At 40.4% G+C, this 17,379-nt stretch overlaps 2 protein-coding genes across 8 annotated transcripts in view; one reads left to right on the plus strand and one right to left on the minus strand.

Moving 5' to 3' along the window:
• The window catches only part of KIF2A (kinesin family member 2A), a 58,494-nt gene extending 51,172 nt beyond the window's left edge, over positions 1 to 7,322 (plus strand). For all 7 annotated transcript variants that reach the window (XM_086770399.1, XM_086770400.1, XM_086770404.1 and 4 more), the window contains 4 exons: positions 671 to 821; positions 1,513 to 1,614; positions 3,973 to 4,108; positions 5,533 to 7,322. In XM_086770399.1, the coding sequence (XP_086626525.1) occupies positions 671 to 821; positions 1,513 to 1,614; positions 3,973 to 4,108; positions 5,533 to 5,618 (475 nt within the window). In that variant the 3' untranslated portion in view covers positions 5,619 to 7,322. The remainder of the gene's footprint in view (positions 1 to 670; positions 822 to 1,512; positions 1,615 to 3,972; positions 4,109 to 5,532) is intronic.
• A 3,888-nt stretch (positions 7,323 to 11,210) lies between these two features.
• On the minus strand, positions 11,211 to 17,361 carry DIMT1 (DIM1 rRNA methyltransferase and ribosome maturation factor). The gene is made up of 12 exons (XM_086770315.1): positions 16,919 to 17,361; positions 16,577 to 16,650; positions 16,227 to 16,313; positions 15,739 to 15,800; positions 15,537 to 15,630; positions 15,399 to 15,448; positions 14,435 to 14,558; positions 14,234 to 14,326; positions 13,421 to 13,485; positions 13,066 to 13,129; positions 12,470 to 12,576; positions 11,211 to 11,714 (listed from the first exon to the last, which is right to left on the minus strand). The coding sequence occupies exons 1-12, from the start codon at positions 16,977 to 16,979 to the stop codon at positions 11,672 to 11,674; spliced, it is 924 nt and encodes a 307-aa protein (XP_086626441.1). The 5' UTR covers positions 16,980 to 17,361; the 3' UTR covers positions 11,211 to 11,671.
• Positions 17,362 to 17,379: the final 18 nt, after the last annotated feature.

The following is a 17,379-nucleotide window of genomic DNA, read 5'->3' on the forward strand; positions in this document are numbered from 1 at the left end:
CTACTTGAAAAAACATTTTTCCCTTTCAAAAAAAGAATATGTTCTAAAATTTGCTATACTTGTAGACTTTGTGTCTGTTTCATAGAATTGCTTTTAAATGGACTTTTTTTTTAACAGAATCGTTACCAATTTTTTAAACTATTTTTATGCTGCAAGAGCCTACCGTTTTAATAAGATATTTTCAGCTTTGAAATTATTTTAATTAAATAATCTATTCATTCTTTGAGATACTTGGTGGCAAATTATTATTTTCTTCAGATTTGCTTGTAAGAGCCACTAACTGATTAACATTTTTAAAGCACAGCTGTGTGCACAGAAGAAGAAAGATGGTCAGGTTTAGGGTGCTGAATTAACTTTTCTTTCAAATACTGCTTATTCTTAAGGAATTAATATTGAGGCTCCGGAGATTTTTGCCCTCTTAACTATTAATGAATAGTTAAGATTTCAGTCTTGCTAGAATATGGACTGTAAGTAGATGAAATGCAATGCTTGCTTTTTAGGAATTGGACTAACATCTTTGTTACTGAAAGTCCATTAAATTTCTGAGGCTGACATCATCATCCCTATTAAATGAATTAATTGCGCATAAACCCATAGAGCCTTGTTTTTGGTTGTGACTCTTTTGCACAGGAAGTTACTAATTTACAAATGAAACATTTTCTGCTCGTAGGGTGAAGGAGCTGACAGTTGATCCTAGTGCCGCAGGAGATACCCGTCCCATTATACACCATGCTCCCAATCAGATTGACGACTTGGAGACACAGTGGGGTGTGGGGAGTTCTCCTCAGAGAGATGATCTCAAACTGCTTTGTGAACAAAACGTGAGTGGTTTACAGCACCACATGGAAAGAGGTGAAGATAAATACAGTGGCAGAATGAATCCAGAGTAATGTGTATTTACAGCCTGTTGGCAAGATCGTTAAGTAAATGCAGCATGCCTCTTCAACTTTTGACTTTATGGCAAAATGTTCATTCCCATACAAAAAAATAACAAACAAAAAAAATCCCCAGCCCCCCCCCCCCCGCAAAAACATTTCTTGAAGGGTGAGAGGAGAAGGTTTTACTTTTCTTTGTCTTCCTTGCTGACTAGGGCTTTTAATGTCTAGGCAGGGTTTACTCTAGGCTACGGTGCTCTTCAGCGTGTCCTGACAGAGTTTTCTGTAGGAATTAAAACCTCGTAGAAATTAGCATTCTTGCCTTGTGACTTCCTCTTCCCACTATTTCAACTTGGTTTTGTAATGTGGAATATTCTGTTTTCCAGTACTCACTAGAATTAGTGGATGGAAATTTTTAGTTAATATGAGTCAAATTTAACTCTGTGAACATTTTGAATTTATTGCCCTCTCCAGTCATTTCTGGAGATTTTATTGTTAGAAGTATTAAATTATATTTTTGACAGGTTGTGCCTTCTGCATATTTGTTTTCATGTTCTGTGATAAGGTGGATTGCATTTGATATATTTCCTGTAGCCACAGTTCTTTCCAGACTAACAAGGTTAACTATTGTTTCTAGGAAGAGGAAGTTTCTCCACAGTTGTTTACTTTCCATGAAGCAGTGTCACAGATGGTAGAAATGGAAGAGCAAGTAGTAGAAGACCACAGGGCTGTCTTCCAGGTAAAAGATGGAGCTCTACTTTATTTTATCCTAATCCAGGAATACAGATTTTTTCAATGGAGATGGAAAGATGTAGGATATCATCTGATCATACCACTGCTGTCAGAGATTTCCAAATTATTTTATTATGCTTAGCCCATTGTAGCAAACAAATAGAGACAGATCCCATAACCACTAATCTTTGTTGCCATGATGAAAGAGAAACATATTTCTATATCATCCCAGAAATTTAGTAAAATTTTCCTTTTCTTCTCAACAAATATTCTTAAATAGACTGTCTTCATTGTAAGAAATGTTGTTTTCTTTTTATTATTTTTACTATTCACTGTATTTTCTGTGGTCATTCATTTCTAGCATCAGTGACTGTGGTTTTTTCCTAGTTGCAGGGAGTTTATTCAGATTGGTCTTGAAATTTTCAGTTTCACTGTATAGCATATGCTAATATTCCTGTGCCAGAGCTGCTAATTAATAGTAATGTCTCTGTCAGCACCATTTCTGTTTGGTCCTCTCCCTCTAAGATACTGCATTACTACCTCCAGGTATGTAATCTCAATATCTTTTTGTGACATCTCCCTCAGAGATACTGAGATCCAGAAGAGACACATACATTTCTAGGTGCCTGTTTGCTTCCTTTTTACAAATACATAAAGATTTTCACTTGCGATTAGGCAGGATCATTGGAAGGAGTACGGCCCCCACAGTGTAACGCTGGTCAGTGCCACGGAGCCTTTTACATTTATGAAATAAGTTGTAGTAATAAGTACGACTTAATAGTTTTCAGAAGGAAATACGCGAGTATGAGTTGCTTCTGTTCATAACCTTAGAGTCTTCAGGCAGGCTGTCCGTTTGGCATGTCTGCTGCAAGAGAACAGCAGAGCATTGAACCTATAGGGAAAACACACATCTCCTCAATTTAGGTATCTTGCTTAGTGGAACATTGATGTGTGTTCATAATACAGTAGGATGCTGAGTAACACATTTTACCACAGATGTAAAGATTTAGTTATTATGAAACAGTAGCCCTGAAGTAAAACCTGCAGAAATGTGAAAGGCCTATGCCATATGCCTTAGCGTGTCCTAATGCTTGCAAATTCTGGAGAGACAGGATGCTTTAGTTTAAGATGTTACTGCCTCTGTGTGTCCATCTGCCCTTCTGTTGGAGAGTGCTGCTCCTCCCAGCAGTCACTGGAAGGAAATGTGCCTAAGTCACAGCTCCCTTCATTTGCAGTGTGGCTTGTGAGTTTATGCCGTGGTGGAGGTGAGCTGTACCAATACAAAATCTACCAGCTGTACCAGGCAGAAGTTGTCTTCTGTCAGCTTCCTCCTGGAAGCTGCTGATATAAAACATCCTTTCCTAACAAAAATGTCTAAAATGGATCAACGGAATGATTTGTACTTTAGAGGTGTTGGTCTTTCTTTGTGTCTTGGATGTATGAGTTTACATTTGATGAGATGAATCCTGTCCCAGTGTGAGCTCCATCTGTCCTGAAAGCCAAACAACATACATAGGGTTCGGACTATGCTTTCAATATTACCTGGGCTACTGAGCACAGAGAGAAAGACTTAATTTTAGTATTTCAGGCCCAACATGCTTAGAACTGTCAGATGCTTTCTTTTTTTTTAAATCAAAGCATTTCCAATGGGATCAGTTCTCCTGATCACAGCTTTGCATGGTTTTGCATGCCTTAATCTCCTGATTGCATTCTTCTTTGCTGCAAGACTTTTTTTTTTCCCACTTTTTTTTGGTAATATTTGGAGTGGAAAGATGCCCAAGAGCTGCTTTAACCAACCTTTACAATACTCTTATCTATCTGGGGAGTTAGCTCATGCAACAGTGAGCTTAAAATAGCTCTTCTTTTAAACAGCTTGTCTCAAAACTGGTTTTAATTATGGACAGAATTATCTTGGCTCCTTGACTGTAGTAATGACACTATGATTATAGTCAGTGGCACCAGCCCATACTTAAAATCGAAGCCTGACTTCAAAGTCTGATACTTGCCTAAGGGAAAATAACCATCACATAAAGTTCTGTTCTCTGAGCTTGTTAGCTTTACAACCACCTGATGTTCTGGATTTGAAGAGAACTGCGGTCACTAGGGTAAACCTGTTGCTGGTATGACTACTAGAATTAAGAAACAATGTAGAAAATATACAAGTTTTCTGAATCAGAAATAAGGTTTCAATTTTTCTCAGTTAGGGATAAGGTTTCTTTTTAGAATTTAAATTTGTTATAGTGAGGTGACTAGACAGTAAAAGCATGGTCATTTTGAGAAAAGATCTAATTGAGTTCTTTGTCTTTAAACTTGTCTTGAAACTTTGCTCATTTATTTAGTTGGTTTTTTTTAAACTTTTATCTAGGAATCCATTAGATGGCTGGAAGATGAAAAGGCTCTTCTTGAGATGACAGAAGAAGTAGACTATGATGTGGATTCTTACGCTACCCAACTTGAAGCAATTCTAGAGCAAAAAATTGATATTTTCACTGAACTTAGAGGTAGATTGCTTTTAATCACTTTTGTGTGCATTATTAGCACTGTGTTTTCATATGCTATGGAGACTTGCAGTAATAATGAGGAGAAAGGTAAAAAAAAGAGTGTGGTTATATTTTAGGGTCTTTTTTTCCCCCTTATTCTGTCTTGCAATGTCCTGTGGAAGGAACATTTATTCTCCTGCCTAAGAACAAGTTCACATCTGTGCTCGTTCATCCAAGTTCAAAGGAAAAATCTCTGCTTTACCTCCAGGAAGTATAAACTTGATCCTGCAACTTTCCTTTTCTTTTCCTTTGTTTGAAAACAATAAAGGAAGGAAAAAGAAAATCCAGATGAAGTGTATGAAAATAAGGTAATGCAATGAGAAAAAACTAGTAGGAACTCCCAGTTCCTGCTCTGTTGCATTCTGTAGTGTAGCAGAAAGCCTGCTGTCATTTTTAAGACTGTGATTAAGAGTGGCATTGAGCTCTGAGTAGCTTGGTTGTTAGCTTACTTTTCTCTTAGCAGGCTTTCTGTCTGAATTTTGTCAGCCTCTCTTTATTGATAAACAAACTGCAGATAATTCTTAGTCCCCAAAATTGGCTCTTCCACTTGTCTTTTAAAATCAGCTTGTCAGATTCGTACCACAGAGATGAATTTTTCATTTTAGTTTCTGTACCTACTTGGACTCCAAGAGGCATGCTATACTGGTAAAAATTCAAGGGTGGAGTTTGGGGCTGAGGAGTTAGGGGGGGGTTGTTTTTTTTTTTTTTTTTAATATTACTGGGGAATGGAGGGGTACAGGAACAGGAATATGAAAGGATGCCACACTTCCTTTCTTAGGTTTTTCTTGTTCTTGTTATAGATATGATGAAACAAATGATCGGTGCATTTATCTATTTACAGCTAGTAACTTCCAAAACTTAATCACAAGTGCTTGGGGGGGTAGAATTTACTCTGCCGAGTTTTAGAATGTACAGAAATGACTGATTGTACATTAAATACAATTTTGTATGCCTCTAAGGATGGTTTGGAAGCTGCTGGGAAGGAAGAGGATATATGTACCGTGTACCACCCTTCACTCTCCATATACTGTATCCATACTTTCTACATATACTCTATATATACTTGCTGTATAAGTTAGAAGCAGAATTTAAGTGTAAACAGGTTACATGCTGGGAATGCAATTATGTGGTTTCCAAACCTACCCTGCCTAGAGACAGGGATAGCATCTTAAGAAGGGACAAAGTTGCTTAGCAACTTGTTTGTATGTTAAGTATTGAATTTAAGCTTATCTCAGTCCTCTTGTAGCTTGTAATGTCAGCTGTTTTTGTGGGAGATTGTTCTTTGTTGTGCTTTAGGGCCAGCATGTGGAGCATCAGGGCTTAGTTTCAAGATTGGTGTTGAGCACAGGCACATCAGTACTCATTCTCTCTTTTTTTCATTAAAGATAAAGTGAAATCTTTCCGGGCAGCTCTACAAGAAGAAGAACAGGCCAGTAAACAGATCAACCCGAAAAGACCACGTGCCCTTTGAAACAGGCCTTTGCTGCTAAAGGAATCCATGAACCCGTACTGTTGTAGCACACATTTGTTACAAAACCCAGTGGCTGTAAGAACTAAACTACTTGAAAGTGTAAAAACGTTAGAAATGTCTGTGGAAATGTCCTGTTTCTTATTCACCTGAATGACACTTTCGGTTATGTGTGAAATGCTCCTATGATGTCTACAAAATGCTTCTAGACCAGACAGCACAACCATGCAGGGTTCAGATCTGTGAAGCACTTTGTTTAAAATATTTCATTTATTCAAATTGTGAATTTTGTTTGGAAATATTTGCCATGTTTTTAATAATGAAGTAAAACTGTGGCCATTAGAAAGTCACAGTATCAGTTTTGTTACGAAGACCAGCTGTGCAGTTTTAAATTGTGTTTGCGTGCATGCACACACCTCACCAGTGGTTGTACATAACTTCTCTTCGACAGACAGCTGTGCTTACCTCTTCCCATTCTGTGCCTTGGTGAAGGCTACTTAACCCTAAACATCCTCTTTCTGAAGCACAGCCTTAATAAACAACATTCCTTATTTGTCAGTATAAATTAATTTTAGTGTGGTACATTTTTAATGTGTTTTGAGACTTTTTTTTGGTGGCTAGTTTCATTTCACAGGATGTGCCATATCATTTGACTAGGAACTGCAAGAGCTGTTAGAATGGACAAATAGCTGGACATTCCATCCTCCTTGTAAAAATCTGGAATCTAGATTTATTTGAATACCATAAAAAATGGTTATATAATTCTAACATTTTCTCTGTTATTAAAAAAAAAAAAAAACCAAAAGACAAAAAAACAAAAATATAAATTAGTTGATGTATAATAAAGGGTAATGTTTAAGTACTGAGGAGAGTTGTATCGTAGGATTATGCAGATATACAGTATGTGGTATGGTGTGGTAATGCTGTCAGAGCAAAGGTACAACCTGACCTCTGCGTATAGATAGGATAACTGTCAAAGTTTGGGGATCCAGCCAAATACCTACACATTGGCCTTTCACATACTGTTAAAATTTGGCTTTTGATGCATGACAAACTTACATGTACATTAACTGTAGTTTGCAGGTAGTTGGAGTAGCTCTGTTGCTTTAAAAAAAGTAGCCAATACCTATTTTTCCCTTTGTACAGTGCCATCAGCTGAAAAGTGGGGTGAAATTGCATCATTTGAGGATTTTGCACAATACCTCTCTCTACCTAGCGCTAGCAGAAATCCCACAAGTACCTGAATTCTCACAAATGAAATGGCGCCATGTGTATCAGCACTTTTTAGATGGTGGCACTCAAGTTATTTTTGCAAATCAGTATCCAAAAAAGATTGACCTTTCATGTAAGAACTTCTTGTCAAATGAAGAATTGTAGACCTCTCTAGGAGTTCTCCCTGTTTCCAGGAGTTCATATCAGCAGATTTTCCCCTGGAACTGTTTAAAAATTACTTTTGGAATACAAGCCTGTTTGTTTGTGCCAGGCCTGTAGGGAAATAAAGGGAAGGCAATGAGAAGAGAGTTAAATGAGCCAGGAATTCTTGTAGTGTTTAATGTTTGTATCTCCCATAGGAAGGTAGGCTATGGGAAGCTCTTGTCGCATCATGGTTAAAAATAATAAAAAAAAAATCCTCCTGTGTGTAAACATGAAAACTGAAACAATGTAGATTTTACATAATGTGTTTAATAAATTAAGCTATTAAATGAATTACAGATGAGAATTTACTTCTATTAAAGTTCTCTTGTGCTTTGGGAAGGGTGTCATGTTATAAGCACATTGGAGTTACACTTTTGAAAAGGCTGCTGATTTCAGAAAGAACATATACCTCTGGAGCTTAGTCTTCTGTACAAATTTGTCATATAGGACAGTGCTCTGGGGAGCTTCTTCCTGACTTTAGTTTTGCAGCAGGTCTTCAACCAACCATCACACGTCTTTCTGAGCAGTTGTTTAAGAAAATTGTCCATCACAGTTAAAAGAAAAATGAAACAGAAGGCAGCAGCTTTTGCTAGCAGGTGATAGGACTGGTTATCGTATAATACCATAGGGTTTCTTGAAAGCTGCTCAAGAGAAATCTTACTTTCTAAAAAGCCTCTGAAGACTTGAGACATCCTACATGAGAAATAGTGGCTTCCCTACTATTTCTCCGTGCAAGCCTGGAGCAACAACCAGGCTGTGGTTTACAGTGGGTAACAAAGAGGACAGGAAGGACGGAGACATTTATATTTCAGCAGCTTTTTAAAAAGCCTTGTAAATGACGTGTGTCCTGTCAGGTAGCAGATGCAAGTTGAAATTGTGTCTTCTGCAGGGAGACTGTTAAGACGCAGCCTTTGTGACAGAGTGTGCTGTAAAGGTCAGATATACACTGATACTGAAGCAGTGGGAATCAGGATACTGCTACAACTGGTTATGGCACCTGAATTCCTGTAGCCCATTGTTGTGATGGACTGGAAATACCTGAACAGGACTCAGACAAGCTTATCTTGATTCTCGTCCTGTAAAACGAAAGCATTTAGGAAGTGTGGCACAAATCTCCAGCACTTGTTCCTTCTGTATTTGTCTGTGCATATTGCTGTGGCTACTTACTTCAGTCATAAATTGGTTCTATATGCAGTGAAGCAGCACTAGAATCACTAAATTATAAAATAAATGAGCAATTCAGTTTTCCAAGACAACCTCTCAGGATGCCTGCAAATTCAAGTGCATATTTCTGTACATGCTTCTGAATCAATTACTTTTAAAGAATTGACATTAGATGTATACCAAATGAAGTTATATCTTTGAGGAGCTTTTCCTAACTTGTGTCTTCTCCACTTAACTGTGGTATTATGAAAAGATAAACTAAACATGAAAAAATGACTTAGGATAGTTAATATAGGGGCCCAAGAGAGCTGGTTAATGTTCAAGAATCACCTCCTCCAAGCTCAGGAGCGGTGCAGCCCAATGAAGAAGAGGTCAGGCAAAAATGCCAGGAGACCTGCATGGATGAACAAGTTCCTCCTGGAGCAACAGAATAGCAAAAAGGATGCCTACAGAGGGCGGAAGCAAAGACAGGTAGCTTGGGAGGAATACAGAGAGATTTTCTGAGCAGTCAGGTTAGGAAAGCTAAAGCTCTGATAGAATTAAATCTGGCCAGAGACGACATGGGCAACAAGAAAAGCTTCTTTAGGCAGACTGAAGATAACAGGAAGACCAGAGAAAACATGGGCCCTCTCTAGAAGGAAACAGGAGACCTGGTTACTTGGGACATGGCGAAGGCTGAGGTACTCAATGAATTTTTTGCCTCACTTTTCACTGACAAGGGCTCTAGCCACATCGCCCAAGTCACAGAAGGCAAAGGCAGGGACTGGGAGAAGAACTGCCCACTGTAGCAGAGGAGCAAGTTCGGGACCATCTAAGGAACCTGAAGGTGCAGAAGTCCATGGGACCTGGCGAGATGCATCCACAGGTCCTGAGGGAACAGCAGAATCATAGAATAGTTTGGGTTGGAAGGGACCTTTAAAGGCCATCTAGTCCAACCCCCCTGCAAGAACCAGGGACATCTCCAACCAGATCAGGTTGCTCAGAGCCCCGCCCAACCTGGCCTTGAATGTTTCCAGGGATGGGGCATCTACCACCTCTCTGGGCAACCTGTTCCAGTGTTCCACCACCCTCATTGTAAATTTTTTTTTTTCCCAAGATCCAATCTGAATCTACCTCTGTCTATTTTAAAATCATTACCCTTTGTCCTACTGCAACAGGCCCTACTGAAGTTTCTCCCCATCTTATAGGGAGTTGTGGTGACAGCCAACATGGCTTCACTAAGGGCAGATCGCGACCTGACTAATTTGATGGCCTTTTATGACAGGGTTACAGCATCAGTGGAACAAGGGATGAGCAACTGATGTCATCTGCCTGGACTTGTGCAAACCATCTGACACTGTCCTGCACGACATTCTTGTCTCTAAACTGGAGAGACATGGATTTGACAGATGCACCACTCAGTGGATAAGGCATTGGCTGGATGGCTGCACTTAAAAAGAGTTGTGATCAATGGCTCAATGTCCAGGTGGAGACCAGTGACGAGTGGCGTTCCTCAGGGGTCCATATTGTGCCTGGCTCTGTTTAACATCTTTGTCAGTGACATGGACAGTGGGATAGAATGCACCCTCAGCAAGTCTGCCAACACCACCAAGCTGTGTGGTGTGGTTGACACGCTGGAGGGAAGGGATGCCATCCAGAGGTACCTTGAAAAGGCTGGAGAGGTGAGTCTGTGAGAACCTCACCGAGTTCAACAAGGCCAAGTGCAAGGTCCTGCGTCTGGGTCAGGGCAATCTGAAGCACAAATACAGGCTGGGCGAAGAATGGAACAAGACTCCTGAGAAAGACTTGAGGGTGTTGGTTGTTAAGAAGCTGGACACGAGCCAGCAATGTGTGCTTGCAGCCCAGAAAGCCAACCGCATCCTGCACTGCATCAAAAGCAGCGTGGCCAGCAGGTTGAGGGAGGGGATTCTCCCCCTCTACTCTGCTCTCGTGAGACCCTGTCTGGAGTAATGCGTCCAGCTCTGGAGCAGTCAATACAGGAAAGACATGGACCTCATGGTCCATGCAAGTCCAGACAAGGTCACAAAGATGATCAGAGGGCTGGAGCACCTTTTCTATGAGGACAGGCTGAGAGAGTTGGGGCTGTTCAGCCTGGGGAAGAGAAGGCTCCAGGGAGACCTTCCAGTACCTAACAAGGCCCGTAAGAAAGCGGGAGAGGAACTTTTGACAAGGACATGTAGCAACAGGAAAAGGGGTAATGGCTTTAAACTGGAAGAGGGTTGATTTACACTAAGGAAGAAATTTACAGAGAGGGTGGTGAGGCACTGGAACAGGTTGCCCAGAGAAGTTCTGGATGCCCAATCTGTGGAAGTTTCCAAGGTGAGGTTGGATGGGGCTTTAAGCAACCTGATGTGATTGAAAGCATTTAGTGGGGGTTGGAACTAGATGATTTTTTAAGTCCCTTCCAACCCAAACCATTCTATAATTCTATGCATATACAGAGTCATGTCTTCACCCCTGCATGATGCTAGAGAGTTAATAGTTACTGTTTTACTGAATCATAAGACCAAAATGGATTTTTATTTTGACAGCTGCTCTGCAGAGTTAATGCAAGCTTCCTTGGGAAAACTCTTCCTTGTCCTTAATATGTATAATCTGAACTATATTAAGACACTTCAGTAAGTCTTTCTGTCAGGACACAGACATGCACTGCTCTAAGATTCACTGAAAGCTTTGATGTATTCTAAAACTCCCCCTTGCCTTGAAAGGTGAAGTTGTTTTCTTATGAAAAGAGCTGCTTGAATTTATTTTGACAAAAAAATCCCTTCTGTCTATGCTTGTGAGCACTGGCCCTTTGGTGCTTTTCTGCTGGTTCCTACAGTGGTTTGATGGCAACAAGGAGGGGATAAAGGAGATGACACTGGTACTTTCAGGTACCTCAATTTTGTAAATTATACCAAGCCCACAAGATAAATATTATTGTTTCTGAGAAATAGTTACTGGGATTTCTCCAAGAGTTTAGTAATGGACTTGGAATGTGAGTAGCTATAAGAGGACAAATGGAAGAGACGGGTATTTCAAATCAAGAGAAAGTATTTAAAAATACTTTAAAACAAACAAAAAAACAAAAATCCCAAACAAACGGAATGACGACAACTCTGTTTTTGTTGACCAGACCAGACTTGTTGAGTACTGTGCAAGAATGTACTGATGTGAAGTTCATGATCAGAGAAGAGATTTCAATTATGGCAGCATCTATCCATGTTATTGGATATATTTAAAAACAAACTGTTAGGTGGAAGTCCAGCCCCTCACTTCAGTTGTTAAAGAATTTATCACTTATAAAATACAAAGCAGCAGCTTCTCGCCAACATCTGTGATAAAACTGCATGTAAGGTTTCAATAAGAACCAGAGTGTGCACGCTGTGTTCTGTTCGTTGCTTTTGCAAGAAGAACTTGTCCCACTGCGGTCACCCTGGCTTAAGTATTTTGTTCAGTGACAAAATACAGAACATCTTTCAGTCCTCTAGTAGAATCTATGAGAAATGGATGCCTTCTGAATTGAAGCCATGCAGCAGTCTGAAAGAATAAGATGGTTATGTTACAATTTCTACTAATTTATACTTCAGCTTAAGGCATTTTTAAGACATGCTGGCTGGCATAGAACATACGAAAATAACGTGAAAGCAGCCATCACTGTTCAACTGCGATAAAAAATTGTTATGGATCTTAAACTAAAGGTTATTAGCAACTGTGTCATTTTAGAGATGCAGGAATATTTTCAGTGCAGTTATACTGCATCCTACAAGGTTTACTATGCTTCTTTAAAGAGCAGTAGCCGTATTGTCACACTGAGAAACAGCTAGGTATTTTTAATTAGGAGAAGATTCATGTTCCCCCTTAAATTAACTGACCAGAAGTAAGAGCAGAATATAGCACTTAATTATGCAAGTTTCCAAATTATGCCATAGACTAAGGCCTAATCTTCAAGACAGAGAAGGGCTGTGTAAGTCTCCAGGGAAATTATAATAACCAATTCCATTATTAAAACCATTTTTAGAGGAGACAGACGTAGAAGGGTCTAGTATACAAACACCAGAAATAGGGATCTCTAGCTAGCTGCTTATCAATACTGTACGCAGCAGTTAAGATACATAAATAGTTTAAGTGTTTGTCCATGTTCAGGTCTGGAAGCACGGAGTGTCCGGTATTGAGAGGAGAACAGCGTTAGTACTATTCCTGTGTAACCCAATACCAATCTGTGCTACACAGGTACAGGTGCAGACAGAATTTGAAGCAGCTTAAAAGGAAGGCATAAAGAAGAAAAAATATACCTAATGAAGTCATCTATATCCATTGAACGGGCTCTTTTTTCAGAGTAACCTGTATTTTTTAGGACTGTCTGTATTTTCTCTGCAATTTTGAAGTTTTCAGGTATTTCCTGTCAATGGAAAATAGGATACAAATTCATTTTCTATTCATAGCATAGAAAAAGGTTCATTTAAATCATCTCCTCTTTTCTTGCTTTTAGAACAGTTCCTGTTTCAAGTGAAAGAAATAGGCTATACTTTTTCTTGTATGGATTACTGTATTCTTCTATCTCAATTTTTATACAACAGCTCATTCACTAAAAATGGATCACAACAATATTGCTAAGAAGACACAAAAAGTTTTATTATATTAGTGAAAGTCCTTGAGACCTGCAGTCAATGTATTAATAACATACTCAGCTTTCAGCTTTTTGACTGTATTTTAGTCACCCTTTTAGATTTTTCTCAAAGAAAAGAGGTAAGTTCCTCCCTCCTCAAACTCTCTTGGAAAAACTTTTAATACGTTAAGCTTTGCAATATTAATTTTTTACTCTTCTAGAAGTCAGTATGTAGGTCACAGTACAAAGAAAGAGAACTTCATATATTAAAAAGGATCTTACTGTATTATGTAAGGAACAATGAATTCGGTAATTATGATCCAGCAACTGCTCTACAGCACTTGACCTGAAAGAAATGCAAGTTTAGAATGAAAATTGAGCTTTAACTAGTTTTTTGGACTCGACTGGTAGTTCACCTTTACTATAAAAAACAATAATGAGAGCTGTTATTTTTAAATAGCTACCTAGTTTTCTTCTAAAATAAAAATCTTGTAACCTCAGCATAAATCCTCTGTCATGGTTTATCCCAGACTGTGCTGGCATGCATGTAACACTGTTATGTATTTGCATAAAAGAAATAGTTAATTGGATGGACTCTCAAACTTTGAAAAGGTTTCTTTTAATAGAAGTTACTCACTTAAATGCTGCGGAGAGGGTCTTGTTTTTCCTAACAAAGGCTATCCTTACCAGACCATCCCATTCCTGAAATAAAAAATTTAGAATTTACAGAAAGGAACATACAGCTACTACAAACAAGAACACTCACTACCGACAATTTCATAAAGAAAAATATTTCAGGAAAATATATTTCTAAACAATACAAAACCAGTCCTGTCTTGGACAAAGCAATACAAATGGAGGAGAAAATACTTCACCAACAAAAACCTTTGAATTGTTCTTTTCTGTGCCTAGGCACTATTGACTAGATCTTATGTGCTGAGAAGGCAGACACTTGAAGAAAATACAGCTAACCTTGGGCAAGGCTGAAATGGTCTTGAAGATCAAAGCATTTTAAAAATAAATTTTAAGAATACTATCCTGTCACATCTGTCTTCCCAGATCATACACAGTCATCTGAAGATAAAGGTTCTTGTAGATACTCCTTTGATCATAACCAACAAAGTCATCAGCCAGAAAAGTCTCTGGGAGATACAAACCGTGATGAAAGCGACACTATTACTTGCAACTCTCCAACTGACATGGAGATGGTACCTCAGTCTTGTCAAAAATGCTGCTCCCGAACTGATGGTGGCATGTTCAGGTACCATCCTAATGCAAGTCTGATCAATAGAGGAGTAAGTATTTCGGAATTAAGCAAATGCCAATGAATAGCTGTTACTTAGTAGTGAAAAAAAAAAAGCACATGGAACTAAGTAATAAGTGAAAAGAAAAATAAAATTAAGATTTATCACTTGTATGTTATATTGTTATTAGGGTACACAATGTTCACCTGGAAGTTGATAGGTGGTGGTGGGTTCTTTGGCTCTATTCTGACAACACTGGATTCAACTTTGGGAGGAGGCCTGAAGTTGTTCTTTCCAACCTATTAGTGAGAAGTCAGGCACCTGTATGAATAAGCAGCAAATCCTCACATTCCTAGAAATGTTCTTCTATTTTTGATCGCTCCATTTGCTAACACAGAATGACATACCTTCATCAGATGGTCCACTCGAGCTAATAACTGCGTATTAATAGAGAGTCTGCAGTATAGTTTAGTTCCTGGTTTTGCAACCAAACGAAGTGCAAATTCCCTTTGAAACATAAGAATTGCACACCTGAGAATAACAGAAATGAGAAAATGAATTCTATGGAAGCAACTTTTATGTCAAAAGCCAACTATCACATTTGGAAAACACAGGATTTGCCTCAGAGCGTAGCAGCAATAAAAATTTATCATGAACAAACTCTGCCTTAATTAGCTCAGAAAGTGTTACAAAAAACCCAAAACACAAAACTTCTTGGTGAAATCATCTAAATCTCCTTAAATTTACAATGAATTTGATCCTTATACTGCTAAATGGATCAGGATCAAAGAGACAGAGGCTAGTCTCAGTTTTGTGCCCGACTGTAACAAATCATATTGAATAATTCTATGATGAGTCCTTCAAATCCAAACTCTCTAGCTCCAGAAATTGACCAGTAATGCCACTAACATTAGCACTTCAATTAGAGCAATCAAGAACTGCTGACATCTTGAATGACACACAGAAGTACCTGGGCAGTTATTTTGTTTTGGACCAGACAACAGCAAGTGTCTTGGCTTCAATCCCACCCTTTCCACCCTTCCTTTCTAAGGTAGGAAGGTACTTGAAATGCTACAATGCCCTACTTATCCCTGGAGTAACAATCAGTTATAATACTAGTGCAAAGAGGTGCAACTCCTGTTTCCATCAGCTGGACACTCACTGATGCCAAGATTAAGTCTTCCCTTGTGCTTAATACATTGACATAAACTAATTTCCAGGCACCGGCAGTTTTCACCTTACAGAATAATTTCAGTGCGGCCCTGATCCATCAGACTAATAATTTAAGAGCTAAAAAAATGTGATTTAGGAATATTTTTAAAACTACTGTTTTGCCTGTTGGATAATACAGAGCTCTGTTCTTCCACATACCTGAAAAAAGGTCTATGAAGCAATAACTTGAAAACAAAAGGTGAAGAAATCTGAGGAAAAGAATAAAAGCACTAATATAATTTCTGTGCAATTACCATTTAAAAAGAAAAACATTTTGCCATGTTGTTTAGCCTATACCTGGTAAGGCAAGTTAGCGACACATGCATCAAAGAATGGTAAGTCTGTTTTCAAGATATCTCCAACCTTGATTTCAAGTTTGTTTGCCAGACACCTGGGGGAAAATACACTGTGGTTATCCTCAGAAAAGCATGTTGCCAAAGTTTTTGCCACAGCAGCCCCACTGCTTTAAGTGCTCACTGTTTCCACAGTTGATACTTACGTGCCCTGGACTCTCTTCTGAAGCTCACCAACAAGTCTAGGGTCAATTTCACAAGCAATAACCTGAAAACAAAGTATATATTTGCAACTTTATACAACTCCTCCTAACTGGGATTAAAAGTTCTACTGTAAAAACCCCTGTATCTATTGCTACAGGCTTAAGTCATTCTTTAAAATTCCCTATTAGTCTGTGTACCTTCCTCCATCCCCCAAAACATGCAAGACTTACCACATGAATGGGTAACAATATAGTTTGATAAAACCATACAAGACTTACATGAACAGCTAAAAACTCACTCGAATTATGCAAATGTTAAGAAAAATAGCCATAGAATAATTCTAGTTATTTGAATCAAACAGACGAATCAAATGTTAAGAAAAATAGCCATAGAGTAATTCTACTTATTTCAATCAAACAGATGAAGATCCTTCTCTTTGCCACAGTCTAAGCCATGACGTGGTTTGAGCGGGAGGGAAATACACACTTACTTTTTTCACCTTCTCTAACATCTTCACTGTCAGGTTACCAGTTCCCGGTCCTACTTCCAGAATGACATCTGTGCGCCGTAGGGCAGCCTAAGAACAAACGGCATTTCAGTTATTTTTCTAGAACCGATTTCAAGCAACTGTTTATCGTCAAAACGAAAGCTCTGTGCAGCTCAGCAAGAAACCATGATCAGCCGGCAGAGGAGCGTGAACGTCGTGTAGAAAAGGACGAGAGGGAACAAGAATGTCTCAAAGCTGATTTGCAAGAGACCTTTGGCCGAACTTAAAAAAATAAAGCAAGCAGCCCCACCTCCCCAAAAGGCAGTATCAGGGCAGCAGCTGCAGTACAGTACCTTCTCGATGATGCTGTTGACGACGAGGGGGTTCTTCAGGATGTGCTGGCCGGCCCCGGTGTTGAAGAGGATGCCTGGGGCGGGCAGAGAGAGTGCGGCGTTACCCCCGCGGCGAGGAGCGCCCCGGAACCGCGACGGTGAACACTCCGGCCTTCCTCCGCCGCCGGCATTCGCGCTTCTCCCACCTCAAGCCGCGCTCCCCGGCCGGGAGCTGCGCTCCCCCGCGCCCCGAGCAGGGCCGCTCCCGGCACCGAGGCGTCCCCCGAATACGGGCGAGCGCAGGCCGCGCCTGGCCTAGGCCCACCGTTCCCGGGGCCGCCGCCCAGCCCGTTCCGCACTCACCGGTAGCGCGGCCCTCCCGGCGCTCCTGCCGCGGCCGCTTCCCCGTCCCCACCTTGGGCATGGCGGCGGCCGGTTCGGCTGGGCTCCGCTCCTCACGCACGTGGCCGCGCGGGACTACAATTCCCGAACTGCACCGCGGCCGGGCCGGCGCCGCAGAGGCTCGGCGCCTCGGCGGACAGCGCCCCCTGGCGGGCCGGCGGTGTGTCCGAGCCGTGCGCGGCGGCCTCGGGCTCCGGTCAGGTGCGTTCAGTACTACGTATTCGCCGAAGAAAAGCGAAAACCGAGTTATTCCGCATCAGACGCCTCAGCGTAAAATGGTACGCGAGTACTGACGCCGCGCATTTCTGCCACAGCCCCTCGACACCCTTCTCCCCGCCGCTGTGGCTGCTCCCTCACACTGGGGGTGGGCTCTGCCGGAAGCCGCGGTTTCCCGCCGCCCGCACTCACCCCTGCCCCACAGT

The sequence above is a fragment of the Chlamydotis macqueenii genome, chromosome Z (assembly GCF_036417535.1).
Source record: "Chlamydotis macqueenii isolate bChlMac1 chromosome Z, bChlMac1.mat, whole genome shotgun sequence".
NCBI lineage: Eukaryota > Metazoa > Chordata > Aves > Otidiformes > Otididae > Chlamydotis > Chlamydotis macqueenii.